Here is a 23,919-nt window from a genome sequence, read left to right on the forward strand (position 1 = left end):
GGGGGGAAGGTAGAGGCGCGCTGGGTCCCTGCGGAGCGCTCGGCACCTGTAGCCAATCAGCACTCCAATGCGGAGCGCTCAGCACCTGTAGCCAATGAACCTGGCCTTTCAGCTGGGGAGGCGCTGTCTCCGAGCCACGGATTGACTTGTCTTGCCTCCCGGTCTCGGTTCCCCAGTGAAAGCCCAAATCTCGTGGACAGGTCAGGACTGAGGCCGCCGTGACGCCTGCAACCTGCACGGTGTCAGCGGTGTTTGGCCAGTTCTGCTGGCTGCGTGTGGATTCTGAACTCTCTCCCTTCCCAGAAAGTTCCAGGGCCCGACCATCCTCAGCGGGAAAGAGCTGCTGATTAGCACAGCTTCATGTTATTAGCAATCTTTTCCTTGAGCTGATAGGAATCAGGCATTTCGTGGTAAGCTCTTTGACGGGCATCATCTCGAGTGCTTTTTTCTGGCAGCTGGCTGATAATGGCCCCATTGGTGGGCCCACGGGGCCTTTCTTGTCCTTCTGGAAGCTGCCACATGCTGCCCTGTGTAGTGTCTGGTGTAACCCGTGCCACCCCCATGCTGGCTGAGCGCCTGTCTGGCGCCGGGTGGCTGAGACACTGGGGTCTCCGTCCTTGTGAAGCTTGTTCTAACAGGGAACTCGGACAAGATTCAAGAAGTCGAATGACACAGTGTCAGATGGTGGGCAGCGTGACGGGTGGGATGACATCCGTGGGAGCGGGAGGGGGGCAGAGAGGCCCCCGCCAAGGCGGCGCTGAGCCCCAGCTTGTCCAGGCGCACGTGACGGGCAACAGAGCGGTGTTTGGATGTGTGCGGCAGAAAGGCCGCGCTTCCGGAACAGGGAGCCCGACCTCCAGCCGCAAAGGGTCAGCGATAGAGCGGATGGGGCCCGCATGGGGGTCCGTGGTCAGGCACAGACGGACCAGTCCGAGGACGCCAGGCAGGGCGGAGGCAGGGACGTGGCGCGCCGCTCCGCAGGCTCCGTGCGGGGTCTCCTGGCACCTTTCGGGAGTACGGATGCCGACTGCCCAGGTTTGGGTGGACCTGAGATCGTGCATCTCTGACAGGCTCCCGGGTAACAGAGATGCTGCTGGGGTGGCTTGCCCTTTGCACAGGAGGGTCTAAAGATCCCGTCTTGGGCAGGCAGCCAGCCTTCAGGAGAGGGGACCCCAAATATGAATAAGTGGAAACTCCCGACAAGGGGAGAAGTCAGGCTGGTACTTAGCAACTCCCCCATCATTTCCTGACTCTCCCCTCCTCTTAGCCAGTGAGACTTCTGCCCTGTCCCCAGGTACAAGGCCTCCCCTTGGACGGGAGGAATGTTTAAAGATGCCTGCCACTGGGAGGTCAGTGGTGTGAGGTTTTAGGTCTCTAATGGCCCCATGAGCACCGGAGGGTTAATGAAATTAATGAGCTTGGACCCTCCTCGGCTCCAAAGAGAGGCGCGCCTGGCCAGGGGCTGTGAGGGCTCTTTGCTCACTGGCTGCTAAGAGGCTCAGGGACCGTCTCGAGGGTCAGCTACTCCTGCGTGGACAGCTCACTGCGTTAGCAGAGACGTACCTTCACTGGCAGAGGCTCAGCCTGACCCCCCACCCCGCTTCCCTTCCTTTCATCCCCAAATACCTACGAAGCACCTGCTGTGTTCTGGGTGCTTTTCTGGGGCTAAACGGTAAGCAAAAAAGACACGATCCCAGTCTCCATGGAGCTTAGAGTCTGGTGGATGAGCGAGACAGGGATCCTCACGCTGTATGCACTGTTGTGAGGCTGTGGCCTCAGGCCCCTGGACCCAAGGACCACAACCTGGGCAGCGTAAAACAACAGAAGTGTATTCTCTCCCAGTCTCAGAGACTGCAAGTCCGAACTAATGTGTCGGCAGGGTCCTTCCCGCCTCTCCAGCTCCTGGGGGCTCCAGATGTTCCTTGGCTTGTGGCCATGTCGCTCCAGTCTCTGCCCCATCGCCACACAGCTTTCTCTGTGTCTCCTCCTCTTCTGTCTCTTATTAGGACACTTGTTGGATTTAAGGCCCACTTGGCTTATCCAGAATGACCTCATCTCAAGATCCTTAATTTCACCTGCAAAGACCCTTTTCATTTAATTACATGTTCATTATTTGCATCTGCTAGGATGACTGCCAGTAAGTCCCTTTCACAGGTTCTGGAGATGAGGATGTAGACAAACCTTCTGGGGGGTTCCACCCACCATGGGGAAAAAAGTGGGCCCACGAAAGGTGTGGTTCTGCCAGAAGCGGAGGGTTGAGCCCACCTCGGGGGTGAAGTGTGGGGAGGCTTCCTGGAGGAGGTGACCTTGGAGAGGAGGGGGGAAGAGTAGGAGTTCCCCAGGTGAGGGACGGTGGTGGAGGCGGGGAGGGTGGTGTTCCAAGCAGAGGAACCGGCACGGGCAGAGGTCGAGGGGCTGGAGGGAGCATGCATGTTCCTCCTGGCTCTGAACTTCCAAGTTTCTCTCAGGCAGTCCAGTTTGATGTTCCCTTCAGCAGCCCTAGTTGTGGCTGCTGGCGTAAGAACGCGTCTGCTGTTCAGGGGCACGAACTGTGTATGAAGACGGCCGTGCTGGCTCTCCCCGGGCTTCTTAGCTGAGTACCTCACAGCTCCTGCATTGTTCTCCTCCACAGAAGTGTGGGAGGGGCGTTTGGCCGTGGAGACCAGGTCCAGCTTAGGGACAGGCAGCCGTCCATCCTGGAGAGGCTCAAAAACATTTAACTACGTGGGGCAAGTGGGTCTCAAATGCATCAGTTGAGGCGGGGGTGGGGGGGCGGCAGGGGGGTTGTCGAGTGGCGCAGATGATTTGGAAAGCAGTTTGTAAGAAATTGCTAGAGTCGAACACACATCTACCCTGACACCCAGGAATTCCACTCCTCGGTGTGTGTCCAGGAGAAGGAAACGTGGGTCCTCAGAATGACTTATTCTAGAATGCTCAGCTCTTCATTCGTAGTAGCCAAACACGAAGAACAGCCCAGATGTCTGGCAACGGGATTGGATCAACCAGTTGTGCTTCTATCCACACAGTGAAATAGCACTTGGCAAAAATGGGAATAAACTTTACCGATGTGCCCGATAGGGCTGGCCCTCACAAACGTTACCACTCAGTGGAAAGGCAGATAAGAAAATGGCTAAAAGCAGAAAAATATTAGTGGTTTTTTTCTGGGCACGGGAACAGAAAGTGACTGGGAAGGGACAGGAGGGAACTTCGGGGACGTGGTAACATTTTGTGTCTTGGTAGGAGTTTAGGTTGCACATGTACGTTGGTTATACCCCTTCCAATGATATACTGATATACACTTAAGACTGCATTTCACTGTGTGTAAATTTTATCTTACGAGAGGGACTGTAAACACACATCGAGCTCTAATTAACGATACGCACGCCCAGATCTTTAGGGGGAAGTATGCTAATTAATATCCACAACTTGCCTTGAAACGTACCCCCAAGTTTAGATGGACACATGGACGCACGGTAGAGATGTGATCAAATAAGCCCAGTGATCTGCTCCTAGTAGAATCTAGGTAGTGGGTACAGGGCGTTCATTGTAAAATGCTTCCAACTTTCCTAGATGTTTGAAAATTTTTCAGTGTTGGAAAAAATTCCAACAGAGCACTGGAGAGGGAGTCTGGAGAATAAGAATGACCATCATTTCTTGAGCAGTTACCACGTGCCAGGCACTGAGCTGGCACAACTCTCCAGTAAGGTAGATGGTATCATCCCCATTTCACAGATGGGAAAACAGAGGTTGATGGTGGGCCTCATACCACAGAGCAGGTGAGTGGCAGAGTTGGAATTGAACCCAAGTATGCCTGCTTCCTAACCATCATGCTTTATGGCTCTCCACCTGCAACGCATGTGATCTTAGGAAAGTAATTTAAACTCTGAGTTTCTGATGCCTCATTTGTCCAACTGGTGTGGAGTGGTGGGAACCCCAGATTCACAGACGTAGAGCCAGTGCGGCCTCTAGAATCCACCTGCTTTGCAGCTCTGGTTTCAAGGGAGGGGGCTGGTCGCTTGTCAGGTAGAGGCCCTAGGCTGTAGGCAGCCGTGGCCTCTGCAGGTGAGACCCGGAGGGAGTGGTATCAGCATCCTGGGGGGTGGTTGTGGGCACGCCTGGCCCCATGGTCCTGTTCTGCAGGTCTCCTTGGTCTTCCTGATCAGTGGGCTGGTCATCCTGGGCTATGCCGCCTCCGTCAGTGGCCAGGCCACCTACCAGGGCGTGGTTGGAGGGCTGTGTGGCCCCACCATCAGGAAGCTATGTGAGGCCTGCTTCATCGTCAACCTGCTCATGATCTCCGTGGCCTTCCTCAGGGTGATCGGGGACCAGCTGGAGAAGTGTAAGTACCTGCCCTGGAGTCAGGGCTGACCCCGGGTGTGGAGCTCGCGTCTCCCGAGCTCCTGGTGGATGAGCAGGACGTTGGCTTGGGCCCTTGGCAGGCAGCGGAGGCCGAGACCACTGCCAGCTCCTAACGTCGTGGCGAAGGGAGGTGCAGGGTTAGCAATTACCACCACAGTGAGAGTCAAGGAGCTGGAGGGAGCTGTGCTGGGGATCCAGGGGGGACTCATTCTACAGACGGGGAGGCGGCCCCAACTGCAAAGACACCCCTGTGAGAGAACCGGCAACACCTTGAATTTGGGGATGTCAAAGACGCTCAGCCCCATGCTCCCTTGGCCTCTAGTCCCCCCACTAACAATTTCCCTCTAAGCATCTCTTTGGCTGCGTCTTACCGATTCTGATATGTTCTGATTTCACTTTTAATCCATTCAGTCCTTTGCTAGTTTTTGCTATGATTTCCTATTTGACTCATGGGATGTTTAGAATTGTGTGATTCAATTTCCAATTATTTGGGAGTTTTCTAGTTGCCTTTTTGGTTTCTTTTTTTAAAAAATTTTTTTATACAGCAGGTTCTTATTAGTCATCAATTTTATACACATCAGTGTATACATGTCAATCCCAGTCTCCCAATTCATCGCACTCCACCCCCACCCCCACCACTTTCCCCGCTTGGTGTCCATACGTTTGTTCTCTGTATCTGTGTCTCAATTTCTGCCCTGCAAACTGGTTCATCTATACCCTTTTTCTAGGTTCCACATATATGCGTTAATATATGATATTAGTTTTTCTCTTTCTGACTCACTTCACTCTGTATGACAGACTCTACATCCCTCCACGTCCCTACGTATGACCCAATTTCGTTCCTTTTTATGGCTGAGTAATACTCCATTGTATATATGTGCCACACCTTTATCCATTCATCTGTCGATGGGCATTTAGGTTCCTTCCATGACCTGGCTGTTGTGAATAGTGCTGCAGTGAACATTGGGGTGCATGCGTCTTTTTGAATTACGGTTTTCTGTGGGTATATGCCCAGTAGTGGGATTGCTGGGTCATATGGTAGTTCTATTTTTAGTTTTTTAAGGAACCTCCATACTGTTCTCCATAGTGGCCGTATCAATTTACATTCCCACCAACAGTGCAGGAGGGTTCCCTTTTCTCCACACCCTCTCCAGCATTTGTTGTTTGTAGATTTTCTGATGATGCACATTCTAACCTGTGTGAGGTGGTACCTCATTGTAGTTCTGATTTGCATTTCTCTAATAATTAGCGATGTTGAACAGCTTTTCATGTGTTTTTTGGCCATCTGTATGTCCTCTTTGGAGAAAGTCTGTTTAGGTCTTCTGCCCATTTTTTGATTGGTTTGTTTGTTTTTTTTAATATTGAGCTGCACGAGCTGTTTATATATTTTGGAGATTAATCCTTTGACCGTTGATTCGTTTGCAAATATTTTTTCCCATTCTGAGGGTTGTCTTTTCGTCTTGTTTGTAGTTTCCTTTGCTTTGCAAAAGTTTTTAAGTTTCATTAGGTCCCATTTGTTTATTTTTGTTTTTATTTCCATTACTCTAGGAGGTGGATCAAAAAAGATCTTGCTGTGATTTATGTCAAAGAGTGTTCTTCCTATGTTTTCCTCTAAGAGTTTTACAGTGTCCGGTCTTACATTTAGGTCTCGAATCCTTTTTGAGTTTATTTTTGTGTATGGTGTTAGGGAGTGTTCTAATTTCATTCTTTTACATGTAGCTGTCCAGTTTTCCCAACACCACTTATTGAAGAGACTGTCTTTTCTCCATTGTATATCCTTGCCTCCTCTGTCATAGATTAGTTGACCATAGGTGCGTGGGTTTATCTCTGGGCTTTCTATCCTGTTCCACTGATCTATATTTCTGTTTTTGTGCCAGTACCATATTGTCTTGAGTACAGTAGCTTCGTAGTATAGTCTGAAGTCAGGGAGCCTGATTCCTCCAGCTCCGCTTTTTTCCCTCAAGACTGCTTTGGCTATTCGGGGTCTTTTGTGTCTCCATACAAATTTTAAGATTTTTTGTTCTAGTTCTGTAAAAGAAAAAAAAAAATGCCATTGGTAATTTGATAGGGATTGCATTGAATCTGCAGATTGCTTTGGGTAGTATAGTCATTTTCACAATATTGATTCTTCCAATTCAAGAACATGGTATATCTCTCCATCTGTTGGTATCATCTTTAATTTCTTTCATCAGTGTCTTATAGTTTTCTGCATATAGGTCTTTGGTCTCCCTAGGTAGGTTTATTCCTAGGTATTTTATTCTTTTTGTTGCAGTGGTAAATGGGAGTGTTTCCTTAATTTCTCTTTCAGATTTTTCATCATTAGTGTACAGGAATGCAAGAGATTTCTGTGCATTAATTTTGTATCCTGCTACTTTACCAAATTCATTGATTAGCTCTAGTAGTTTTCTGGTGGCATCTTTAGGATTCTCTATGTATAGTATCATGTCATCTGCAAAGAGTGACAGTTTTACTTCTTCTTTTCCAATTTGTATTCCTTTTATTTCTTTCTTCTCTGATTGCCGTGGCTAGGACTTCCAAAACTATACTGAATAATAGTGGTGAGAGTGGACATCCTTGTCTTGTTCCTGATCTTAGAGGAAATCGTTTCAGTTTTCCACCATCGAGAATGATGTTTGCTGTGAGTTTGTCGTATATGGTCTTTATTATGTTGAGGTAGGTTCCCTTTATGCCCACTTTCTGGAGAGTTTTTATCATAAATGGGTGTTGAATTTTGTCAAAAGCTTTTTCTGCATCTATTGAGATGATCATACCGTTTTTCTTCTTCAATTTGTTAATATGGTGTATCACATTGATTGATTTGCATATATTAAAGAATCCTTGCATCCCTGGGATAAATCCCACTTGATCATGGTGTATGATCCCTTTATGTGCTGTTGGATTCTGTTTGCTAGTATTTTGTTGAGGATTTTTGCATCTATATTCATCAGTGATACTGGTCTGCAATTTCCTTTTTTTGTGGTATCTTTGTCTGGTTTTGATATCAGGGTGATGGTGGCCTCATAGAATGAGTTTAGGAGTGTTCCTTCCTCTGCAATTTTTGGAAGAGTTTGAGAAGGATGGGTGTTAGCTCTTCTCTAAATATTTGATAGAATTCACCTGTGAAGCCATCCGGTCCTGGAGTTTTGTTTGTTGGAAGATTTTTAATCACAGTTTCAATTTCATGACTTGTGATTGGTCTGTTCATATTTTCTATTTCTTCCTGCTTTAGTCTTGGAAGGTTATACCTTTCTAAGAGTTTGTCCATTTCTTCCAGGTTGTCCATTTTATTGGCATAGAGTTGCGTGTAGTAGTCTCGTAGAATGCTTTGTATTTCTGCAATGTCTGTTTTTACTTCTCCTTTTTCATTTCTAATTTTATTGATTTGAGTCCTCTCCCTCTTTTTCTTGATGAGTCTGGCTAATGGTTTATCAATTTTATCTTCTCAAAGAACCAGCTTTTAGTTTTATTGATCCTTGCTTGGTTTCTTTGTTTCTCTCTCATTTATTTCTGCTCTAATCTTTATGATTTCTTTCCTTCTGATAAGTTTGGGTTTTGTTTGTTCTTCTTTCTCTAGTTTCTTTAGGTGTAAGTTTAGATTGTTTATATTAGATTTTTCTTGTTTCTTGAGGTAGGCTTGTATAGCTATAAACTTCCCTCTCAGAACTGCTTTTGCTGCATCCCATAGGTTTTGGATCGTCGTGTTTTCAGTATCATTTGTCTCTCGGTATTTTTTGATTTCCTCTTTGATTTCTTCAGTGATCTCTTGGTTATTTAGTAACATATTGTTTAGCCTCCATGCGTTTGTGTTTTTTTTACATTTTTCCCCCCTGTAATTGATATCTAATCTCAGCGTTGTGGTCAGAAAAGTTGCTGGATATGATTTCAGTTTTTTTAAATTTACTGAGCCTTTATTTGTGGCCCAAGATGTGATGTATCCTGTAGAATATTCCATGAGCACTTGAGAAGAAAGCGTAATCTACTGTTTTGGGATGGAATGTCCTATAAATATCAATTAAATCTATCTGGTCTGTTGTGTCATTTAAAGCTTGTGTTTTCTTATCAATTTTCTGTCAGGATGATGTGTCCATTGGTGTAAGTGAGGTGTTAAAGTCCCCCACTATTATTGTGTTACCGTCGATTTCCTCTTTTATAGCTGTTAGCAGTTGCCTTATGTATTGAGGTGCTCCTATGTTGGGTGCATAAATATTTACAATTGTTATATCTTCTTCTTGGATTGATCCCTTGATCATTATGTAGTGTCCTTCCTTGTCTCTTGTAACATTCTCTATTTTAAAGTCTATGTTATCTGATATGAGTATTGCTACTCTTTTGGTTTCTATTTGCATGGAATATCTTTTTCCATCCCCTTACTTTCAGTCTGAATGTGTCCCTAGGTCTAAAGTGGGTCTCTTGTAGGCAGCATATATATGAGTCTTGTTTTTGTATCCATTCAGCAAGCCTTGTGTCTTTTGGTTGGAGCATTTAATCCGTTCACTTTTAAGGTAATTATTAATATGTACCTATGACCATTTTCTTAATTGTTTGGGGTTTGTTTTTGTAGGTCTTTTTATGCTCTTGTATTTCCCACTTAGAGAAGTTCCTTTAGCATTTGTTGTAGAGCTGTTTTGGTGGTGCTGAATTCTCTTAGCTTTTGCTTGTCTGTAAAACTTTTGATTTCTCCATCGAATCTGAATGAGATCCTTGCCGGGTAGAGTAATCTTGGTTGTAGTTTCTTCCCTTTCATCACTTTAAATATATCATGCCACTCCCTTCTGGCTCGTAGAGTTTCTGCTGAGAAATCAGCTGTTAACCTTATGGGAGTTCCCTTGTATGTTATTTGTCGTTCTTCCCTTGCTGCTTTCAGCAATTTGTGTTTAATTTTTGCCAGTTTGATTACTATGTGTCTCGGCGTGTTTCTCCTGGGGTTTATCCTGTATGGGACTCTCTGCACTTCTGGACTTGGGTGGCTATTTCCTTTCCCATGTTAGGGAAGTTTTCGACTATAATCTCTTCAAATATCTTCTCAGGTCCTTTCTCTCTCTCTTTTCCTTCTGGGACCCCTATAATGTGAATGTTGTTGTGTTGAATGTTGTTGTATTGACTGTTGTCCCAGAGGTCTCTTAGACTGTCTTCATTTCTTTTCATTCTTTTTTCTTTATTCTGTTCCGCAGCAGTGAATTCCACCATTCTGTCTTGCAGGTCACTTATCCGTTCTTCTGCTTCAGTTATTCTGCTATTGATTCCTTCTAGTGTAGTTTTCTTTTCAGTTATTGTATTGTTCATCTCTGTTTGTTTGTTCTTTAATTCTTCTAGATCTGTGTTAAACATTTCTTGCATCTTCTCAGTCTTTGCCTCCATTCTTTTTCCGAGGTCCTGGATCATCTTCACTAACACTATTCTGAATTCTTTTTCTATCTCCACTTCATTTAGTTGTTTTTCTGGGGTTTTATCTTGTTCCTTCATCTGGTACATAGCCCTCTGCCTTTTCATCCTGTCTGTCTTTCTGTGCATGTCGCCTTTTTGGTTTCTGCCTTAAATGCACCATGGTCAGAGAACACAGCTGTATAATTTTGCCATGTGAGACTTACTCTCTGGCTCAGCATGTGGTCTGTCTTGGTGAGCTCTTAAAGGGTGTGTATTCTGTGGTTCTTTGGTACAGTGTTCTAGAACTCTCCATTAGGTCAAGGTGATCCAGAGCTTTGATCAGATCTTCCATGGCCTTGCAGATTTTTGGGGCAGTGGGGGAGTCTAGTTATTCTGTCAGGTTATGAGAGAGAGAGTGTTAAAGTCTCCAATTATGATTGCAGATCTGTCTACTTTTCCGTTTAATTCTATGAATTTTTTGCTCATGGTTTTTGAAGCTCTCTTATGAATAAGCACACACAGTGAATTGCCTTTTTATTATGAAATTTCACTTTTTGTCTCTGTAATGCTTTGTGAATACACCTGTGAATATAGCCTCTCCCACATCCTTAAGATTAGTGTTTGCACAGAATTTCTTTTCCCACTCTTTTACTCTGAACCTTGGAATTTTAAAATGCACTTCTTGTAGACAGCATATGGTCGGGTCTTGCTTTCTTATCATCTTGACAGTCTCGGGTTTTAATTGGCATATTTAGACTTTTACTTGGAATGTAATAATGACTGATGGTTGCATCTCGGTCTATCATTTTGCTGTTTGTTCTGTCTCTTGAACCGTGAAAAAAAGGTCCCTGATGCAGGGATATGGAAATTAAAGGCTCCCATGTTGTGGGAAGGACTCTTATCCTCCACAAAAATGAAAGTTGGTAGATCTGAACCAACTTTAAATTGGCACTGAAATGCCCTGCCTGACAGTGGCAAGTAGAGGTCATGTCGGATGGATTGACTGGTGGGAGGAGAGCATCGTCTGCGTGTTTCTGGTTAGGTATTTAGGGATATGTCTTTCTGAAGGCAAGTCCAGGTTACTTGGGCTGAAGGCTAATTGGACGTTGGGCTTTTTGATGGAGTCATTACGTTCATCGGGTACAAGAGACTGTAAACGATGGTGCCGAGGACACCAAGGTATGGCCTGGAAAGTGAGGGCTCAGGAAGGAGCTGGGCAGCCCAGATGGCAGAGGGGGTGCCTTCCTGGCTTCAGGAGTCCAGATGGCTAAGAAGGGCTTGCCCCCCGTCCCAGGCCACGTGGGGTCTCTGTGCACCTTTGGGTACGCGCATTCCCTTGGCCTCTCTGGCCAGGAAAGCCTGCCTTGCCGCCCTCAGGGGAGGTCTCTGTCCCCTGAGCTCCACGTGGAGCTGTCCCGTTGCGTCACTCCAGTAGAAGCAAGCCATTGTGGTCAGGCCGTTGATCTCTTTTCATCGCGTGCTTTACGGAGCACGTGAGAACCGGAAGGGTTATGTTACAGCAGCGCCAGCCCCCCGAGTGGGCACCTCTATCTGCGTGCTTCCGGCCTCGAGCCATCTCGCTGTCTCCCCTCTCCCCCATCTGTCTAGCCTCCTCTATCTGATAACTCCAAATTCTCCGTCTTACTGTGGTGGAATCAAAACGGGTCCAGACTCTTAGGTGTTCCTTCTCTTGAGAGTTTGATGGGGTCTGTGTCCCCTCCCCCGAATCAGAGCGGGCTCCGTGACGGCTCGGCCTGGTGGAGGAGGGCAGATGGGACACTGCCAGTTCTAGGCCTGGCCTTTAATAGGACGGCACCTTCCGCCTTGGGCTCGGGACCCCCCAGCTGTCATGGACCAGCCTGCTGGACGGTCTGCAGGGGGGGCCCCGCGGAGCCCAGGCATCCCCACCAGGCACCCTGTGTGAGCGCAGCCGCAGCCGTTGAGGACCCTCCAGCCCCGCCCCCTGCCAAATACCCCCGAGGGCCCGCAGCCTATCTCTTGCGGAAGGCCAGCTCAGCCCGGCCCTAATTCTCCTCTCTCTGATAATGGGGTTGCCCGGGGCTGCTGTTTGGGGGAAATGTATTCCAGGCCCCGACTTCACCGCACACACCCTTTGAGCCCTTGAGTAAATTTCCACAAACAGGAGGGCCTGGGTGCCCCAAGGGCAGACCGTTGTGTTGTTTGCTGCCGATTCCAGCACTTAGAGCAGCGCCTGCCAGGCGGAAGGAACTCGGTGAAGGTCTGTTGAATGAATGCCTACAGCGTGTTCCCTCCGTCCTGGTGGCACGTGACAAGGTCCCCATCATGCTTGTCATCCCACCCCTTTAAACTCACGGGGATGACTCAGTGCCCACGGCGAACCCACCCGAGGACCCAGAGCTGGGAAGCCCGTGGCCGCGGCTCTTCAGCTGGGGGAGGCCACGCGGGGCTCGCTGCATCTCCCTCCCTCCCTCCCCCTAGTGTGCGACCTGCTGCTGCCCGGCGCCCCGCCAGCCCCGCAGCCCTGGTACACCGACCAGCGCTTCACCCTGACGCTGCTCTCCATGCTGGCCATCCTGCCCCTGTCTGCCCCACGTGAGATCGGCTTCCAGAAATACACAAGGTACAGGCTGCAGCCCCTTCCTGGCAGGACGATGGCTGGGGCTGGGTCCCCACCTCGGCGGACGCTTGGTGGGTGGTTCCTGTCCGCCTGGGATAGGGGAGCTGCTAGCACGGGTCTTCCCATTTGCAGAAGGGGGAAAAATGTTAATTACACAAGTCATACATGTGCCTGATAGAAAATACAGATAAACAAAAAAGAAATTTACCCGTAATGACAGGACCTGCAGCTGACATTTTGTTACCTAATGATTGTAGACTTTTTCTGCACACACACGCACATATGCTGGCACGGACACACACACACACACACACATACACACACTTTTTCCCATTTTACCGTCTTAGGCTCTCCGCGTACTTTTGGAAAAATTAAGCCTGGCAAAAGTCTTCACACAAGTGTGCCACCCACCTTCCCCTGTCGTGTAATGAAATGGAGCAGAGAAAGAGTGGGCAGGACCCCCTTGGCCCCCGGGCACCCGCAGCCCTCACCAGCTGAGTCAGGGTCCTCCTTCCCCCTGTGCTGTGGCCCAGTGGGCAGTGTCCTGACTTAGATACTGAATCCCAGTGGCTGTTGGAGAGACGGGGGCGCCCGTAGCAATCACAGGCTCGCAGGTCTGACCTCGCTGGGCCTGAGCGTGGCCCTGCCCTGCTCGCCTGGAATGCTCTTCCTGCTGTCCCCATTGTGCAGATAAGGAAATGGAGTCCAGACACTGGCCTGACACCTTGCCTGTGTGGGCAGAGCTGGCATTGAGACCCCGCTCCGTGTGGCTCCCCAGCCCCTACCTCACCATAGAGGCCCCCTAACGCTGCGCTCCGTCCGTGTGTTAGCATCCTAGGCACCCTGGCCGCCTGCTACCTGGCCCTGGTCATCGTGGCACAGTACTACCTCGGGCCCCAAGACCTCGCTCGTGAGCCCCACCTGGCATCGAGGTGAGTCTTGGGCGATGGCTTCCCGGGGCTGCTGTGAGGGCCGCTTCTCCCCCCGACCCTGCCCATGGTTTGCACAGAGCCCTGGCTCGTCCCGTGAAATCCTTCAAGTCTCTGATGCCGTAGAATTCAGCAAAGCCTCCTTTCCTGGGACTTCCCTGGCGGTCCAGTGGTTAGGACTGTGCTTCCACTGCAGGGAGCGCGGGTTCAAGCCCTGGTCGGGGAACTAAGATCCCACGTGCCACACGGCGTGGCCAAAAAAAAGCTCCTTTCCTTCTTCAGAACGACAGTGCTATCACTAGTGAGGACGGGGGACAGGCTAAGGGACACGGAAGCACTGGACACCCCAGCAGTCTGGGGCTCCTAGGCTGTTGCAGACGCGTTCCCCACAGCTTAGGGGCCGCAGAACCAGCCAGCAAGATGCAGGGGCAGGGGCAGAGGCCAGTGAGGCCCGACGAGCCTGAGCGAGGCCAAGAGTGGGAGTGGGCCTGGGGGGGGTATCCTGTAGGGATGCAGAGCGGCGGTGAGGACTTCAGTTTTGCATGGAAGCCACTGCAGGGTTTTGATCACAGCAGGGGCTTGAAATCAAATCGGCTGGTGGCAGGCCAGCTCCATGAGCCTGTGACCTGTGACGTCCCCCAGGGTCCTGGGCTGAGAAGGGCCCTGCGCTTGGTTTAACGCCCTGCTGTCGCCATCCTGAAAGGCTTAACCGCTGTTGAACAGGGGCCGGGACTTTCATTTTGCACTGGGTCCCGCAAATCGTGTGGACCCTCCTGGAGGGTAGGTTGGAAGTGGAGTGAGAGAGAGAGAAGAGAGTCCGGGTGACTCTGAGCTTTGGCGATGCCGTTTCATGGGCTGGATGGGACGGGGAGGGGTCGGGTGGGGATGTGTAAGGTTGGAGACGGCTGTGAGACACTAAATAAAGACGTCAGGGAGCTGGTCAGACTGTGCGCCTGGAGTCCAGAGAGGCCTGGGCTGGAGAGAGGAGCATCAACCCATAGATGGCGTGGAAGTAAGGCCAGGAGCCCAGGTGAGAACTGAGCTGGTGGCCCTCCGCCAGGCCCTGGGGGATCAGCGAGAGGGATGGCAAGTTAGCAGCACGTGTTGGCTTCTTGGGGCTGCTCGTAGTAACACAAGAGCACAAACCGGGTGGCTGAAAGCAGCAGCGACTTCTCCCCTGGTTCTGGAAGCTAAAGTCCCAAATCAAGGTGTGGGCACGGCCGCGCTCCCTCTGGAGGCTCCGGGGGAGGGTCCTTCCTGCCCCTCCCAGCGTCGGTGTTGCCGGCACTCTTTGGCCTTCCTTGGTCTGCACATGCTTCGCTGCAGACTCGGCCCCCATGGTCACACGGCCTCTGCCCTGTGTGTTTCCTCTTCCTATAAGGACACCAGTTGTTGGGTTAACTCCCAGCCTACTTCAGTATGACCTCATCTTCATTTAACCAATTACATCTACAAAGACCCTTTTTCCAAATAAGATTTCATTCTGAGGTTCCCAGTGGCTGTAAATCTAGGGGGACACTGTACAACTCAGGACAGAGGATAATAGAATCTGGGTCTCAGAAGTCAGCAGAATTTCAAGAAGGTTGGGGTGATCGCCACCAGCTGCCGCTTCTGGGTCACATGGAGCTGAGCCCTGGCGCCTGATTTGGCCACAGAGGCCGCTCGATGTGGCTGAGTTTCATCAGGGCAGGAGGCGGGGTTGAAGGCCCAGGTGGATTGGGTTCAGGAGAGGGGGAAGGGAAAAGCCAGGAAAGAGCTCTTCTGAAGAGGGGAGAAGCGGAAAGTGCCGGGGCACAGAGGCCACGTCCCGTGTGGCCCACGGCACACCGACGGCATGACCCAGCAGTGGAGGAAACCCGATCAGAAGAGGGCCAGGTCCACTGCTCATCTGTGGCCTTGAGTCTGCGGAGGGGAGGGTCCTGCTCTCTGGAAATGCAGCCTCCAAGGCTGGAGCTCGGGCAGTCTCACCCACGGGAACAGGAGAGGACAGCACGTGAGGCCCAGAGGACGCGGGCAGGCAGATGGAGCTGTGGGAGCGTGGGCGCTAAGAAGCTGGCCATCGGCTGACAGTGCTGTTGAGGGAAGTCCAGGAAGGCAGGGCTTAGCGGGGAGGCTCCGTGATCTGCACCAGAGTTAAGAGGCGGCCGGAGCGCAGCACAGAAGGGAGATACTTTCCCCACTTTCCCCGTGGCTGCTGTGACACGTTCCTGCCAAACTTGGTGACTTAAAACTACACAAATTTATTCTCTTACAGTTCTGATATCAGAAGTCCAGAATAGGTCTCACTGGGCTAAAATCAAGATGTCAGCAGGGCTGTGTTCCTTTTGGAAGCTCTAGATTGGAATCCGTTTCCAACTCCTAGAAGCGCCCACATTCCTTGGCTCGGGGCCCCTTCCTCCATCTTCAAAGCCAGCAAGGTTCCATCTCTCTGACCCTGCTTCTCTGGTCACAGCTCCCTCTGACCATAGCTGGGGAAGGTTCTCTGACTGCAAGGATCCTTGGGCTACGTTGGCCCGAGATCCTCCAGGGTCATCTTGCGTCGTGTAAGGTTCCCAGGGTTAGGACATGGATCTCTTTGGGGCCCACTCTTCTACCACAACCAGGAAACCCCGATTCTATAGCGGGTGCTGTATGTGCTCCCTCCACCATGTGTCCCTAAAGGTGCCGGAAGCTGGTACGTAGAGCTGCTTATTAAAGGAAGCTGGAGGGCCACCATGTGGGGACCACTGAGAGGGCTTGACCTGAAGATTCTGCCCCATGCACACCTCAGTTCTCTTGGGCAGCTTGGACAGAGGTCAAAGCATCCTTGCCCTGTGGGGTCTGTTTGATGGAGGCTGCCTGTGCCCCCAACCACCCCAGGCCCTAAGCTCACTGGGCACAGGCAGCCTCCAAGGGAGGCTGGGAGTTCCTCCCAGCCACGCCCTGCTCAAGTTGTGCCTGCAGGGAGAATGTCAAGTTACCATGTGTCAGCACAGATGTACTTAGAAAGTGCAGCATTTAACATGCAGGCTTTTCCAACCCCCCAAACCCGGCAGTGGACATGGTTTTTAAAACCTGTCTTACAGTCACGCTTAGTTACATCTTGCTGGTGGTGTTGAAAACTCATTTTCAAGTTGAAGGTTGTCTTGAGTTTAACTTTTTGTAACAAGCACCCGTTTTCATCTCTTTACAGTCCTTCCTCCTGGGCCTCCGTATTTAGTGTCTTTCCCACCATCTGCTTCGGATTTCAGGTAACCTTGGCGTCCGTGTCGCAGAGGGTGGCATTTGCAGGCTCTGGGGACCGCCTGCTCCCTCAGGAGAGCGTGGCCTCCCTGTCGGGAGAAGCTCGAGGACTTGTGCCAGGGTGAGATGGGCTGTCTTTGGCAGACGGTGCACGTGGCCGGCATCTGGGCTCTGGGAACCGGCCCCGCCGACAGCCAGCAGCAGCACCTTTGTTTGTTGGGTCTGGGGTCCAGTGTGTGGGCCCGGGACCTGTCCCCTCCTTTGCGAAGTCCTCACGGCCGAGTCGCCACGCCTGGGGACCTGGAGCGGCCTTTTTACGTAGAACGCCTTCGTGCAGGTGGCTTCTGCCGCGCAGGCCTGGAGGCTTGCCGGCTAGGAGGGCGGGAAGGTGCGTGGGGAGCTGGCGGTACTGGGCAGAATATATAGAGTTTGATAGAATGGCATGGAGTAAGGAATTCCGTGCGTGGAATCCAGTGGAGGGGCTTCCGCCGCAGCGCTGGGTGGGGCAGATTCAGAGATGCCCTTTTCCAGGCGCAGATGCCTGGGAGGAGTCTTGAGCAATGTGTGGGAGGTGGCCAGCTAGAAGGGGAGGGCGCTTCAGCTGGAGAGCCCCGGAGGGGGCGGGGGTCCCAGGCTGGAGAGCTGCAAGGGGCGGGGCGGGGCTGGAGGGGCGGGGCTGGCGTTGGGCTTCGCTCCCCGCCTTCTGGGCTTTCCTGGGGTCTCGCAGTCTCCTAGCAGGCGGCAGCTGACTCCCTTGCTCCATTGTTTATTTTAGGAAAGATTTGCCTCTCTCCTAAAAACAACCACCTCCCCACCACGACAACAACAAAACCGCCCCCAGTGAAATCCAGTTCTCGAGGGAAAGTGGCTCGGGGTTGACAGTGTCTCAGCTTCGTAGCCTGAGCGGCTTCTTGCTGTGCTCACCAACCAGCTCCACTTTGTGTTTGTCAGCTTATGTTTTCTTTGAGAACCACTTTTTGGGGAAAAGAAAAGTCCTGAAACATTTCCGTTGCTCTTTTTTATAAATGAGTCGCTGTAGCGTTTCTGGGGCTTAGCAAGCCGCTTACAGGCTTGCTAAGCGTTTCTTCCTGCACACCCAATAGTTTGAAAGATGGAAGGCGACGATTTTGCTGTCAACCGTTTAGCCAGTCCTCTCTCGGGTCCCCGAGCACCATATGGTGTAGCAGGCTCGCGCCGGGCAGGGGGGTGCTTTCCAGATGCTTGTGAGGAGGTGCCCCCCTCACCTTTGCCTCGGCTCCCTCATCCCATTCTCCTAGCAACCGAGGCCTGGGCTGCCGTTTCCAGGGACACGGGATGCGGAGATGGGGGAGTTGGGAAAGGATGTGGATTGCAGGGCGGGGGTGGGGCAGAGGACTAGTTGCCGAGGCCGGGGATAGGGTTGCCAGGATCCAGCTTGGGGAGTCAGGGATCTGGGGGTTGGGGAACTAGGCGCAGGTGAAGGTGGAAGGGAGCCGGGTGAGGAGTGGCGCTGGGCTGGAGGGGCTGCTGAGCGGGGGAAGGCGTGGGCGGTCACCTGGCGTCATCGGGAGGTCGGATTCAAACACACTGCTCCCCACACACTTAGCGGGGCACCCCGTCCAGCCTGCGCAGAGTCGGAAGGAAGGGCTTGGGGGAGCACGGGTTGTGGGTGCAGGCTCTGCTCCCAGACACCCTGGCCACACGCGGTACTTCTCCCTTGTTTGTGTTTTTTTAATTGAAGTATGACTGATGTACAACACCGTGTTAGTTTCGGGTGTACAGCACAGCAATTCAGGCATATGTAGCTGAATATATATGCATGTTCGTTTTCAGATTTTTTTTCCTTTAGAGGTTATTACAAAATATTGAGTATAGTTCCTTGTGTTATACAGGAGGTCCTTGTTGGTATTCTGTTTTATCCGTCGTAGTGTGTATATGTTAATTCCAAACTCCTAATTTATCCCTCCCCCCATCCCCCTTTCCCCTTTGGTGACCATAAGTTAGTTTTCTATGTTTGTGAGTCTTTTTCTGTTTTGGAAATAAGTTCATTTGTATCTTTTTTTTTTAGATGCCACATATAAATGATGTCATGATATTTGTCTTTCTTTGGCTTACTTCTTCTAGTATGATAATCTCTAGGTCCATCCATGTTGCTGCAAAGGGCATTATTTCATTCCTTTTTATGGCTGAGTAATATTCCATTGTATATATGTACCACATCTTCTTTATCCGTTCATCTGTCAGTGGACATTTAGGTTGCTTCCATGTCTTGGCTATTGTAAATAGTGCTGTAATGAACATTGGGGTGCGTGAATCTTTTCGAATTATGGTTTTCTCCAGATATATGCCCAGGAGTGGGATTGTAGGATCATATGGTAGTTCTGTTCTTAGTTTTTAAAGGAACCTCCATACTGTTCTCCATAGTGCCTGTACCAATTTACATTCCCACCAGCAGTGTAGGAGGGTTCCCTTTTCTCCACACCCTCTGCAGCATTTGTTATTTGTAGACTTTTTGAGGATGGCCATTCTGACCTGTGTGAGGTGGTACCTCACTGTAGTTTTGATTTGCATCTCTCTAATAATTAGCGTTGTTGAGCATCTTTTCATGTGCCTGTTGGCCCTCTGTGTGTCTTCTTTCCCCTTGGTGTTTTTAAACGGCTTTGAGATACAACTTAACGTGGCATACAACTCACCCCTCTAACGTGTACAGTTCAGTGGTGTTTAGTATGTTCACAGAGTTGTGCAACCATCGCCACCATCAATTTTACAACATTTTCATCACCTTCAAAAGAAACTTGTACTTCTTACCAGTCACTCCCGGGACATCCCCCTCTTGCTTCCCTCCCGGCCCCTGGCAACCACAGATTTTTCTGTCTCTCTGCATGTGCCTGTGCCGGGCACTTCAGGTAAGTGGAAGCATACAGTATACGGTTCTTTGTAGCTGGCTTCTTTCACTCGATGTGGTGTTTTGTTTTGTTTTTAATTTATATTTCTGGCCGCGTTGGGTCTTTGTTGCTGCACGCAGGCTTTCCCTAGTTGCGGCGAGCGGGGGCTTCTCTTCGTTGCGGTGCGCGGGCTTCTCATTGCGGTGGCTTTTCTTGTTGCGGAGCACGGGCTCTAGGCGCGCGGGCTTCAGTAGTTGTGGCGTGCAGGCTCAGTAGTTGTGGCTTGCGGACTCTAGAGCGCAGGCTCAGTAGTTGCGCACGGTCTTAGTTGCTCCGCGGCATGTGGGATCTTCCCGGACCAGGGCTCAAACCCATGTCCCCTGCATTGGCAGGCAGATTCTTAACCAGTGCGCCACCAGGGAAGTCCCACTCACCGTGGAGTTTCTGAGGATCGTCCGTGTGGTACATGTGTCAGGACCGCATCCCTTTTCATGGCTGAGTGATATTCCACTGTTTGGAGAGTCCATAGCTTGTTTTTCCTTTCTTCAGCTGGTGGCCGTTTGGACCGTTTCCACTTCTTACCCACCACATGCTCCTCTGCCCGGCGTCCCATCACTTAGTGAATAGTGAGCTTGCTATTGGCCAGCCAGCATCCTAGATGCTGTCCCAGCAGGGCAGCCCTGCCCTCAGAAGCATTATTTCCCGGCATAAGACCAAGAGAAACACAACCCAGGAGTCATAGGAGAAACAGGAAGAAGGGCAGGGCCCCATCCTGCAACCACCAAGCATCCTTTCCCCCATGTCTGGGTTCCAGAGTATAGGAGGTGGGAACGTTGATCCTGAGTTCCACTGCTTGTTGGTTGAGGGCCCGTGTGCGTGTGTGTGTGCGTGCGCGCGTGCTTGCCGCAGGCTGGACGCCGCCTCTGTGGCTGGAATCGGGAGGCCTGAGGCTGGTGTGCCCCAGCCCCTCACAGTGGGCACTCCATGAGGGTGGGGACTGTGTGAGGCTGGTTGATGGGTACCCCACACTCGCAACAAGGGGCACCTGAGTGTGGAGAGCTGGGGTTCGGTGCAGGGAGGCCTCGTGACTGCGAGTGGGGCAAAGGGATGGATGATTGAGTAACCACCGGAGTGCCCTTCGCCCACGGGCCAGGCTCTGTGCTGAGAATGCGGGAGGCAGGTGTGTCTGACACCACATACCTGACAGACGCTGAACCAGCAAACCCAGATGTGTTCACCTGGGGGCCGTGAGAGCAGAACTCGGCCAGCTGGGAAGGAGGGCTTTCCTAAAGGATGAGTAGAAGCTGGCTGGACCAGGAGACATCGCAGGCAGAGCACACAGCATGGGCAAAGGCCCTGAGGCAGCGAAGAGGGACCGTGGTGGGCTGAGCTCGGTGGGCGAGGGGAGCAGGGCTCTCGAGCCTGGGGAGTGGGCAGGCATGGACGGTCATCCTGTTGGCTTTGATCACAAGTGAGTAAATGGATGTGGTGGTGGGAACCCTGCCCCGGGAGCCTGGGAAAATCCCAGAACCCATAGGGCACATCCAGATACAGCAGCACGTCTCACCCCTGGCTGCTCATCAGGGCCTCCTGGGCTGCTGATAAAACACCGCTGCCCAGGACCTGCTCCAGATAAATAAGGTCCACATCACAGGTGGGCTGCTGGCATTGGCTACATGTATTTTATATTTTTAAAAACTTGACCATGTGGGCTTCCCTAGTGGCGCAGTGGTTGAGAGTCCGCCTGCCGATGCAGGGGACACGGGTTCGTGCCCCGGTCCGGGAGGATCCCGCGTGCCGCGGAGCGGCTGGGCCCATCCCGCGTGCCGCAGAGCGGCTGGGCCCGTGAGCCATGGCCGCTGAGCCTGCGCGTCCGGAGCCTGTGCTCCGCAATGGGAGGGGCCACAACAGTGAGAGGCCCGCGTACAGCAAAAAAAAAAAAAAAATGACCATGTGATACAGTATGTAGGAAGTATATAAATCCTAAGTATGTGTACTCCCATGAAACCATCACCGCGATGCGGATATAGAACATCGTCAGCACCCCTGGAATGTTCCCTCAATAGCACCACCCCACCCCACTATTCTGCCCTGTGTCACCACAAACGGTAACTCTCGACTGAGGGTGATTTTGCCCCCTAGGGGACATTTGGCAATGTCTGCAGACATTTTTGATTGTCGCAACTGTGGGGGAGGCTCCTGGCATCTAGTGGGTCGAGGCCAGGGGATGTGGTCCGCATCCCACCGTGCACAGGACAGTCTCCAAGCATCAGCAGTGCTGCGGTTGAGAACCCCGTCCTGGCTTGCTTGGCTTGTAACTTGAACTTCACGTACATGGAAACGTTCTTCTTCTCTGGCATCTTTTGCTCCACGTTACAGCTGCAGGGCTCTCTGTTGAGGTGTGCAGTTGTGTTCACCCCTTTTCAGTGCTGTGTAATATTCCACACATGAATATCTGACGACTTACTTCTACCTTCTGCTCTTGGTGGGCATCTGGGTTGTTACCCACGTTTGGGGACACTGAGACTTTTTTTTGTTTGTATTTTTAAAAATATTTATTTATTTTTGGCTGTGTCGGGTCTTAGTTGCAACGCTCGTGATTTTTGTTCTGGTGCACGGGCTTAGTTGCCCTGCAGCATGTGGGATCTTAGTTCCCTGACCGGGGATTGAACCCATGTCCCCTGCATTGGAAGGGGGATTCTTTACCACTGGACACCGGGGAAGTCCCAAGACACTGAGACTTTTTAGATGACGCCAGGTGATTCTAGCGCCCAGCTGGCTCCACTCCCGTTGACCCTGCTGCTCCCTTGCAGTGTCACGAAGCTGCCGTGTCCATCTACTGCAGCATGCGCCACCAGAGCCTCGGGCACTGGGCCCTCGTCTCCGTGCTGTCCTTGCTGGCCTGCTGCCTTGTGTACTCGCTAACAGGTAAGGCCCGCGCGGGATGCCTGGGACCTGGGTGCGGAGCAGTGGGAGAAACCGGGATAATCACAAGTGTGTATAGAGACCCTACCGTGTCCTGGGTGCAGTGCTAAGCGGTTTGACTGCCTGTGCTGCTTTTGTCCCTAACACCCCCAGGAGAGTCCACAATTCATAGCGGAGGCCACTGAGGCTCAGAGGGTTGCCATGGCTTGTCCAGGGTCTCCCAACTAGACGTGGCAAAGCTGAGATGCAGACCCTGGCCCGTCTGTCTCCCGAGCCCCTGCTCTTCACGCCCCACGCCCCTGCCTGCCCGTCTCGTGGGATGGCGTCAGTGATGGCTGTCGGAGCATGATATCCAGGCAGTGGTTTACAGGACACTCTCTTGGATGCAGTGGGTTTCACCATCCACACACTGGCACAGGAGGGTCTTCAAAGGTGACAGAAGTGTGGCTCAGAGAGAGGCTGTGCGCCACCTGAGGTCCCACGGCACATCCGGTGCACAGCCCAGGGCCTGGGCTCAGGCTGACTACTGGCCGCTTTCCTCCAGCCCAGCAGCCCTTTCTTTCATCAGCCTATCAGAGTCTCTGATTCAGGGAGCTCTTGGGCTCCCACAGATGTGTCAGGGGCCTTGGACACTTGCTGGGTGACTTCTGTCTAGCAGGGGAGGTCTCTCTCATTCTGTGGCCCCTGAGTTGGACCCGGTGATTGAGAGTCTCCTTCAGATGGTCCAGGGCCAGCAGACTGGAGAAAAACCAAAGCAAACCACAGCTCTTGGTCCGCGGTGGATGTCTCAGGACCGGGCAGGTGACACAGAGGCCGAGAGGCAGTGCTGGGTTGTGGGGTAGGGACCTGACTTCTGCTGTAATGAGCTGTGTTATTCCAGACAGTTGTTGACACCTTGGGTCTTGATTTTCCCCATCAGGAAAATGGGCGCACTGACAGCTTCTTTCTCTAGGTGCTCTAAGGGTGGGGTGGACAGGGCACGGAAAGCATTGTTCAGACTGCTTCCAGTCAGTCCACGCCCACGAGTGGGTGCCTTGTACGGGTGCCGTGAGCTGTTTGGAAGAAGGACAAGGGACAGTTTTGCCCAGCAGGAGTTTGAGTCAGAAGGACCAGGACCCTGTAGACTGAGGACAGGAAAGCCTTGGGAGATTCTAGAACTTTCTGTCAGCTCCTAGGGGAAACCTTAGCAGCGGTAGATCTGGGTGCTGTCTGCGTGTCGGAGTTGAGGTGGGGGGACAGCATTTTTCTAATCAGCTCTCCTGTGTTCCCCCCTTTACCCTTCACAGGCGTGTACGGCTTCCTGACCTTTGGGACAGACGTTTCTGCTGACATCCTGATGTCCTACCCAGGCAACGATGGGGTCATCATCGTTGCCCGGGTCCTCTTCACTGTGTCCATCGTGACTGTCTACCCCATCGTGCTCTTCCTGGGGAGGTGAGGCCAGCTCGTGGGACATGGTTCAGTGCAGAGCACAGCACCCGTCGAAACTTAGCACGTGCCAGGCGCCACGCCAGCCCACGTGGCGTGGGGACTGTCTTCACCTCTGTTTCCTAGAGGAGGAGACGGGCAGGGGAGTCAGGTGGTTTGGCCAGTGTCGCCCAGCTGGTGTCGGGACTGGAGCCTGGCCCCCGGAGCTTGGCGGCCCAATGAGGCCCCG

At 51.6% G+C, this 23,919-nt stretch overlaps 1 protein-coding gene across 1 annotated transcript in view; it reads left to right on the forward strand.

Moving 5' to 3' along the window:
* The window catches only part of SLC38A8 (solute carrier family 38 member 8), a 28,800-nt gene that overhangs the window by 441 nt on the left and 4,440 nt on the right, over positions 1 to 23,919 (forward strand). The window contains exons 2-7 of the mRNA XM_079906991.1: positions 4,141 to 4,339; positions 12,184 to 12,325; positions 13,153 to 13,254; positions 16,424 to 16,481; positions 22,151 to 22,265; positions 23,549 to 23,696. Coding sequence (XP_079763117.1) covers positions 4,141 to 4,339; positions 12,184 to 12,325; positions 13,153 to 13,254; positions 16,424 to 16,481; positions 22,151 to 22,265; positions 23,549 to 23,696 — 764 coding nt within the window. The remainder of the gene's footprint in view (positions 1 to 4,140; positions 4,340 to 12,183; positions 12,326 to 13,152; positions 13,255 to 16,423; positions 16,482 to 22,150; positions 22,266 to 23,548; positions 23,697 to 23,919) is intronic.

This window comes from Stenella coeruleoalba, assembly GCF_951394435.1.
Source record: "Stenella coeruleoalba genome assembly, chromosome: 20".
NCBI lineage: Eukaryota > Metazoa > Chordata > Mammalia > Artiodactyla > Delphinidae > Stenella > Stenella coeruleoalba.